We start from the raw sequence: 9,100 nt of genomic DNA, 5'->3' as shown, positions 1-9,100 counted from the left end.
AGGGTTTTGTGGCTCCAGGTATGGCTCTTTGAGTGTTTAAGGTTGCTCACCCCTGGCCTAGGCTATAAGAAGATTGCCAAGACCATACAGCGGTTTAACAGGACACTTAGAACAGGCCTCGCCATGGTCGAGCAAAGAAGTTGAGTGCACATGCTCAACATCATATACAGAGGTTGTCTTTGGGAAATAGACGTATGAGTGCTGCCAGCATTGCTGCAGAGGTTGAAGGGGTGGGGGGACAGCCAGAGGACTCCAGTGGCAACCTGTGAAGCTCTGGTGAACTCCATGCCCAAGAGGGTTAAGGCAGTGCTGAAAAGTAATGGTGGCCACACAAAATTTTGACACTTTGGGCCCAATTTTGAAATTTTCACTGAGGGGTGTACTCACTTTTGTTGAGGGGACAGCAAATGTACACTGATATACAAGCTGTACACTTCTTCAGTGTCGTCACATGTGTAATTTCTTCAGTGTCGTCACATGAAATTATATAATAAAATATTTACAAAAATGTGAGGGGTGTACTCACTTCTGTGAGATACTGTATATATACAGGGACGGATTACCCACAGGGCTATAGGGGCCCAGCCTCGAGGCAGCAGGGAGTTGAGGGTCGGCACAGCCGCGGGGAGGGTAGTTTTTTTCTACATGTAGCCCTGCTTTGGGCTACATTACAGGCCGCCCCCACCTCACTTGGCTGCCTCTGTCCCTGCCGTGGTTTTCGGGGTCCCCCGCTCTTCCGGGGGACCTGGGACCATGGCAATCACTTCAGGATGGAGGGCGGGGAGCAGAGCAGACGACGTTCACTCTGCGCTCTGCTCCATGTAAGCAGAGAACTGCACTCGCAGCCTTCCCCTCTCAGCTGTCATAGGAGTTCCAGCACAGTGCTGTGCTAGAACTCCTGTATTGGAGGTGACAGGTTCAATAAAGAGAACCTTTCACCTCCAAAAGCTTGTTAGCTCCTGTGTGATAGCAATAAAGTTAAGTGAAAAAAACATTTGATAAAAAGAAAAAATAATAAAAGAAAAATTTAAAAAAGTAAAAGAATAAAAAATAATTAAAATGAAAAAAATAAATAAATAATGCTAAGAAAAGTAAAAAATAATACAATAAAAAATCTTAAAAAAAAAAAAGTAAAAGATAATAAGCAAAATAAAAATTTAAAAAGTAAAAAATTAATACAAATTGAAAAAAAAAAAGTGTAAAATAAAAATAATTTTAAAAAATTGAAACAATAATAAAGAAAACATTTAAGAAAAATAAAACCCTGCCATCCCCGCGATCTAGTTGCCATTCTCCAAGGGGGAGGTTGGCGAGGATAGGGGTGCATTAAAGGAGAACTGATTTCCACTCACCTCATAGTTCTAGCCGACCTGTGACAATGAGACTGTCACAGGTCGGCTCAGTAGATCGGGAGGTGAGCGAACACATACCAGGTTCGCTCACCTCTCGATCCTGTCACGGCTCTCTGCCGTGACAGGGGGAGGGCTGGATTCCCCTCTCCGATCTGCCAGCGCTGACTGGCGGAACGGACGGGGGAGGGTACAGCTGGCTCTGCCTCTGGATAGGCAGAGCCAGGTGTCACTCACGCAGCTGGGCGGATCCCGTCATCTACGCCGGGATCCGCTCCGGCTGCGGCGTCTCAGTATACTGAGCTTAGGGTAATGGGAGTTTGTGTCCTCCCGTTACCCTAAGGAGAACTATGGGGAAAAACACTGACCTCATAGTTCTCCTTTAAGTAACTTTTCCTTGGGGCAGCAGAGAGAGTAAATCCAGCCCTGTGTAACTATCTATCTTTCTATCTTTCTCCTATTGTCCAAGCGTGCTTGAGCACCTTCTACTTACACAGATAACATAAGGTTTACACATCTTTTATTATTATACCATGTGTAATAATGCAAAAGTATTCACTAAAAACAAAACATTACTACAATTTTCCGTGGTCCTTTTTTACTTTGCTTATTCTACAACATACACGCCTGTTAGGAAACAGATAAGAGGGATTCACCTCCAAAAGAGGAAATGTTTGCGACTTTTCACCGAGTTTACTTATTAACACTCAAATGAGGCTTCTTTTGATTGATGTGTATTGCTATGGACCTTGCTCTGCCTAATCTGGGTATATATGGATATGTAGACTGCTTTTCCTGCATGCCTTTGTTGGCTTCCCCCGCGTTATGAATAAAAAATGGAGCTGTGTCATTTAGAAATTCCTCAGCATGCGTCAGAGGTAATATCCACGTTGAATGTGTGATACTTCTGTCTCTCCTTCATGTTGTGAGGTAATAGAATAAACAGAAACCCGCTTCCTGCCTTTTGGGCTGTGATTGGCTGGCTCCCGCCCCAGGAATGTCTGGGCTGCTTTATATGGAGCGCTCAAAGCAACTCAGAAATCAGAAGACTTGGAAAGAGCACATACAAGGAAGAAGTAGAACGTTCATTCCTATACAAGAGCCCTACAGTCACAGCTCTACCAGGAACGACCTTGGCTCGAAATAACGTAAGAGAAACCGTCTGCCTTCTTTTTAGTTCTTTTGCAACTGCATGGGAGCTTCTGCTTTTATTTCTAATTTTATTTTTAACGCTGGAGCAAAACATATCGGGTTTACCAACTACGGATGGTTACATGCTTCCAGGCTGCTTGTCAATCTATCTGTTCGCACTAGATTTATGCATAATGTTTTCTTCGTGGGCTTTTAAGCATTTGATAATACTTTTGCTTTGATTTTTGTGCACGGTGACATTTTAGTTAGACTTTACACGGTTTTGCTTTATTACTGTAAAAAGAAGATAGAAATCGAATTCCTTTGAATATCCTTGCGTCATGATGGTATTTAGAGATATCAGGTTGTTTTTCTGCAGTCGTTTGCATCAAAAACTAGTCGTCTGTGGTATTATATAGTGGTTAAAAACCTCTTTGTGCAGTTTTCATTATGTACAGAACTAGGTCAGGTATCAAGAACAACTGTGCATCCTTTTTCCTGCATATGTAATTCTCTCTCTCTCTCACTCTCTCACTTTCTCTCGCCCAGTCGCTCTCTCTTTCACTGTAGCTGTCTTACACTCTTTCTCTTTGGGCTGGTGTCCTTGAACTTTGTTCCTGGGAGGTTTACCTGATTGCCTTTGATTATGTGGTTTCCGTTAGCAACCAGTTACAGCTTGGATAAACTAATAAACATTGTTTTTAGACTTAAAGAACATAACATATACAAAGTGCAGCTGATGTTACTCATACAGAGTAACATCAGCTGCACTGTGTGTATGTTATTTAGAAATTTAGAGTAAATTACAATTCTCTTACAAAATGTTGTTTAATTTTGGCAAGGGCAATGGACTGTTATACAAGTTAGTGACCTGGTAAGTAGTGATAGCAGTAAATATAAGTAGCGTGTTTAAGTTTGATATTACTCTATGAACATACAGTTTTATTTTCTTTTGTAGAAAACTTCATCGATTTGCATAATGGGATTAACAAAGGGTATTTTCCTGTTATTAATGCTGTCAGTCCCTCACACAAAGCAAGCATCAGGTATGGAATATTTTATGTTTCATAACATAGAAAATGTGATTCTGTTACCCTCTATAATATTAATTGAAGGTATTAACTGGTATTATCAATGTTCATTTTTATTATTAATATTAGTTTTTGATCGTTTTAATAGACTAAAATAAAACATTACAAAGCTTTGAAACATATTGCATATTTTCTAGAACCAGTGCGACCTTACAACATTCTTTTAGTGTTAGATCATCGTGAAGTTACTTCGAGCACCATTTATTTGATTGTTGGCCGGGACTGCTGAAAGGTGTGCGGAGGGCACCTCCATCAATTAGATCAGAATCACAAACTTTTCTGTAGCGTTTTTATGTTTCTGCCCAACTTTAGCCTGCAGCATGTTAATTGTTGTGGGCATGTTAGCTTTTATATTCTGGAGCCGTTAAAAAGTCTTAGATTTTGTTCCATTAGTTTTAATAGGCATATTTCCAAAACTCTTAGTTTGCTATTTCTTGAATAGTTTTTAACGAGTCTCTTTCTACTTCGGCAGAGAATGGAGCAGATGACAACAGCGTCTTTGATCTGTTTGAAATAACTGGAGTCAGCCGCAAGTTGAGCTCTCGCAAATCTCAAGGAGTTTCTTTAGTAAAGGGTCCTGATCCATCAAGCCCAGCTTATAGAATAGAGAATCCTAATCTAATACCTCCAGTGCCAGATGAAAAATTTCAAGATCTGCTGGACAGCATTCGAGCTGAGCGGGGCTTTATTTTACTGGCTACTTTACGTCAAATAAAGAAGACTAGAGGAGCGCTGTTGTCTATCGAAAGAAAAGACGGCACAGGCCATGTTTTCAGCCTCACATCCAATGGTGAAGCTGGAACATTAGACTTGAGTGTCAGCATAGAAGACAAGCAGCAGGTAGTGTCTGTTGAAGAAGCCAGGCTGGCTACAGGCCACTGGAAGAACATTACGCTTTTTGTGCAGGAAGATCGAGCTCAGCTTTATATGGGATGTGACAAGATGGAAAATGCTGAGCTTGACGTGCCCATCCATCATATTCTTTCTACAGACTTGGCAAGCACTGCTCAAATGAGAGTTGCAAAGGGAGGTGTGAAAGATAATTTTCAGGTTAGTAACTCCAAAAACTAAGTCGCATGTCTGAGTGGGATATGCACATGAATCAGTAACTTTGAAGATCAGAAGATGATTACTATATAGGTTTTTGTGTAATGGATGCTGTAAAGGATTATTGTCTCTTTTAAAAAATATATATTAAGATATCTTGGCATGAGTAATGCATTAAAAAGTGTAAACTGGTTTTGTATTTACAGGGTGTTCTACAGAACCTGCGTTTTGTTTTCGGAACCAGTATGGATGTGATTCTTAGAAACAAAGGCTGCTCCAGCTGTAAGTATAAGCATGTATGCATAAGAGATAAACCTAAATGTTAATAAGCTGGTGATCTTTCACCATTTGGATTGGTTCAATGTAGGGAAGATTTGGATTTCTGTATTATGCTTAATCACATCTCACAAATAGAACTTCGGTAGATCTGAAGTTAAATAGAATGTTTTCTTGTTGTTTTTTGCTAAAAAAAAAAATGACAACAAGGTTTGTTATTTTACACACTGTACAAATGTTTTATGTAATTTAGGTATGTATACAATCTTTTAATTGTTCTAATATGATTTCCTTTTTTAACCTCATTGAATAGAAAAACAATACATAAAAGATTTTTTGTATAATTTCATGTTTTACCTCATTGAACAGAAAAACAATATATAAAATACAGTTTTATCACTGTACACATATATAAATAAATTAATATTTTTAAAACAATATTTCCTCTAATGTGTAATGCAGAAAGTAAAATGGTGCACTTTTTTTTTTTTTTACTGTTTCAGCAAATTATGATTTGGAAAACTCAGTCAATGACTCTCGTCCAGCTATCCGAACCAATTACATTGGACATAAGACAAAGGATGTCAATGGTGTATGTGGCATTTCCTGTAATGAGCTGAAAAATATGTTTTTGGAGATGAAAGGTCTTAAAGCAGTGATCTCAACTCTCCAGGCAAAAATACAGAAAGTTGTACGTAAAATATAAGCTGCTTGTGATAACAAAAGCTATATGAAAGGTATACATTTTATTTAATGTGTCCTTTTACTTATTTTCTTCAGACAGAGGAAAACATGCTTATTGCTGAAGTAGTGAAGGTAAAGGTGACACCAGGCGGTGTGTGCATGCATAATGGGGTCAAATACAACAACATGGATGAGTGGACTGTTGACAGCTGTACCGAGTGCACATGTCAGGTAATAATTTGTTTCCAATATCCATCTTATTTATTCTCACTCTCATTAGCTACTTTAGTTATTATTAGTGTGATATCCTTTCCAAATGAATTAGATAAACTGCTTTGCTAAATAAAATCAATATATTAAAGATGTTTCATCCTCCAATAAAAAAATTGAAGTTTTTCTGATCTAAAGCATCTTTGTAAGTTGAGATTCATGCCTACTAGAAACACTTGCCTTCTGTTTTCTACTTTGCCCACCACCGCTTTTGGTGTTTTTTAGCCTTCTTCTTCAGAAAGTCGAACAGAAAACAGTTACATTTGACTTTATGAGTAGAAGATTCTTTGGAGATGCTAAAATTTAATTATTGATGATAATGCAACAAACAATTCAGGAGCAGTCTGCTTTTATGCCAGTTTCTACAACGTTCTATGTTTATGGCTATATTTTCTTTACAGAATTCAGTGGTTATTTGTCGGAAAGTTTCTTGCCCACTAATACCTTGCACCAATGCCACAATTCCTGATGGAGAATGCTGCCCCAGATGTTGGCGTAAGTATCTATTTGCTACTCTGAAGAAGTACAGTATTGATCAAAAATTTTAAACTTGTCAGCTATCTACTTGTTTCAACCCAATAGACTAATGGTTTATTTTACAATAGCAGTAAAGGGCTTGTTTAAAAAATTAGTTATGTAAAATGTAATACATAGCCTTTTAAAATACAGTTTTTGATCCTGCAGCACCTCTTATGTTCCAAAACTGGTGATTCATACTTTTAACATACCACTTTAAACTTTTTTTTGTTTTTTTTGGTAGGGGTGGTGTACAGCCTTAGGCTCAACACCTCATTTCAAAAGGCATAATGACAAATATGCAGATATTAATCTTGTAAATGCTGAACAAGTTGATTCAGGACAGAGATAAAATAGTTCTTGTGAAAGTAAGACAGCTGCAATTGCAGAAGAGTTAGGACCTGCTTGGTCCTGTGCACTTCATATTTCTGTTCCCTTGGCATGTATGGAACTCCTAGCCAGCAGATACTCAGCTTGTACAGATAGCAATCCTTCATGAATCTGCTTAGTTTTTCAGTTATGTGTATTTTTCCTTTTTGTTTTTAAGCATACATTTATGTATTTAATAAAATTCAACTGTTAAATAAAACTTAATCTTGTATCAATCATGATGCATGTGCTACAGTATATTATTATTACACAACAATAAATTGTAATAATCTTTTAGAAACAGAATAACAAGTCACCTTTGAGAACATTTTCAAGACATATCACATTTAACAACCACCATTTAACCTCATCCATCATACTTTTTAATCTTTACAGCAAGCGACTCTCCTGAAGATGGTTGGTCCCCATGGTCAGATTGGACTCCTTGCTCTGTAACATGTGGTCATGGTGTCCAGCAAAGAGGCAGATCTTGTGACAGCCTTAATAACCAATGTGAAGGGTCCTCCGTCCAAACCAGATCTTGCATTATTCAAGAATGCGATAAGCGATGTGAGTATAACAAAGTGTTATACCCAGCAGTTCATTATATATTGGGGGAAAGATTATGAAACTTAGACCAAAGAACAGTAGATGTGCTCCTATAGCTGCTCAAATTCCAGTTGTAGCTCTTTAGGCATATTTAGCAATATGGGAAACAACAGAATATCTTCTTATTTATTCCTATAATTTAAGCATTATGTAAATTGGCATTTCTTTTTTTCAAGTAGTGCTCTAAATAGTGTTAAAACATCTTAAGTCTTCTTGGGTCTACAAATATCAATAGTCACCTAGAAGGCTTTTGGTATTTGGGTTTCATATAGCTAATTTTACAATCCATCTTATACATTTATACATGTAGAGTATAGATAACATTACTCAGATATACTGTAAAAAGTAATTCTCCTTGTTTTTGCCTTAACTAGAAATACAAAGCATATATTTTTCTTTTCAGTTAAACAAGATGGTGGATGGAGTCACTGGTCTCCATGGTCTTCGTGTTCTGTCACTTGTGGAACTGGAATGATCTCTAGAATTCGTCTTTGCAATTCTCCTGTTCCACAGCTGAATGGCAAGCACTGTGTGGGGGAAGGAAGAGAGAATAAGCCATGCCAAAAAGATCATTGCCCAAGTGAGTACTATCTTTTATTTTTTACATTGTCTTTATTTGTCCTGTAATCTTTTTAGATAACATGATTGAAATGCTATTTTGAGAATATTTGAGAGAAACAAAGTAATAAGTTTTAGGTTATGAGAATTTCAGAAATATGACATTCTACAAAAGCTCACATAAGTGAAAAGCTTGTCTCTTGACAGATCTTTCTTATTTTGTTTCTACCATGAATAGTAGTTGTGGACAGTATGGAGCAATAATTAATGCTGTTTATGGGTCTTTTTCTAGTTAATGGTGAGTGGGGACCATGGTCACCTTGGGACATATGTAGTGTGACATGTGGAGGTGGTGTTCAGAAACGCGAGCGTCTCTGCAACAATCCCAAGCCCCAGTTTGGTGGTAAAGACTGCCTTGGAGACAATATTGATAGCCGCATTTGCAATAAGCAGGACTGCCCCATTGGTAAGCCACACATATAATTACAGATTTTCTGTTAACCTTAATCCAACAGGCTAACTTTCCTGCTCATTAATCTCAATTCAGATGGATGCCTATCAAATCCTTGCTTTGCTGCAGTCACATGCACAAGCTTCGCTGATGGCTCTTGGCAGTGTGGTGCATGCCCTACAGGGTATAGGGGAAATGGTGTCGACTGTACAGATGTTGATGAGGTGAGCTGCAAAAGTTTTACACATTTTTATTTACCAACCAATGTCATAATCCAACAAAAATTATAAAATGTAAACCTTTTTGTCTTATTGTTTTTATAGTGCAAGGAGGTGCCAGATGCTTGTTTCAACCTTAATGGAGTGCACAGATGTGAGAATACAGAGCCTGGGTACAATTGTCTTCCCTGTCCTCCACGTTACACTGGCACACAACCATTTGGCAAGAGCATAGACGATGCCAAAGCAAACAAACAGGTACATTTTATTAGTACTTTGTTTCTTTCATTGCACACAATCTAGCAAAGTGACAAGAATTAATAAACAGATATATTTTATGGGTACATTTATTAAGATTTTTTTTTTATTTATAAGTCCTTCCCTTCATGTTTTATTTTTCATAATAATGTAACTTACCTGGTTCTGGAAGGTTCTCCAAATGACATGGAGTAAAAGAAAAACAAAGATGATATTGTAGTACTTAGGCGATTATGTGCAAATATATTTAGGGTTCAAAAAGTAAGGCTATAA

The 9,100-nt window shown here is 37.8% G+C and overlaps 1 protein-coding gene across 1 annotated transcript in view; it reads left to right on the top strand.

Moving 5' to 3' along the window:
* Nucleotides 1–2,470: 2,470 nt before the first annotated feature.
* THBS1 (thrombospondin 1) overlaps nucleotides 2,471–9,100 on the top strand; it is a 13,687-nt gene continuing 7,057 nt past the window's right edge. Inside the window, exons 1-12 of the mRNA XM_018568371.1 lie at nucleotides 2,471–2,497; nucleotides 3,439–3,526; nucleotides 4,044–4,621; nucleotides 4,825–4,900; nucleotides 5,398–5,585; nucleotides 5,675–5,809; nucleotides 6,250–6,343; nucleotides 7,130–7,303; nucleotides 7,746–7,922; nucleotides 8,193–8,366; nucleotides 8,448–8,575; nucleotides 8,675–8,827. Of these exons, the coding sequence (XP_018423873.1) occupies nucleotides 3,460–3,526; nucleotides 4,044–4,621; nucleotides 4,825–4,900; nucleotides 5,398–5,585; nucleotides 5,675–5,809; nucleotides 6,250–6,343; nucleotides 7,130–7,303; nucleotides 7,746–7,922; nucleotides 8,193–8,366; nucleotides 8,448–8,575; nucleotides 8,675–8,827 (1,944 nt within the window). The 5' untranslated portion in view covers nucleotides 2,471–2,497; nucleotides 3,439–3,459. The remainder of the gene's footprint in view (nucleotides 2,498–3,438; nucleotides 3,527–4,043; nucleotides 4,622–4,824; nucleotides 4,901–5,397; nucleotides 5,586–5,674; nucleotides 5,810–6,249; nucleotides 6,344–7,129; nucleotides 7,304–7,745; nucleotides 7,923–8,192; nucleotides 8,367–8,447; nucleotides 8,576–8,674; nucleotides 8,828–9,100) is intronic.

Source organism: Nanorana parkeri, unplaced genomic scaffold (genome assembly GCF_000935625.1).
Source record: "Nanorana parkeri isolate BGI_ZX_2015 unplaced genomic scaffold, ASM93562v1 scaffold1177, whole genome shotgun sequence".
NCBI classification, from domain to species: Eukaryota; Metazoa; Chordata; class Amphibia; order Anura; family Dicroglossidae; genus Nanorana; species Nanorana parkeri.
Note: the sequence above shows the minus strand (reverse complement) of the source record. Positions and strands in the feature narration are given on the sequence as shown.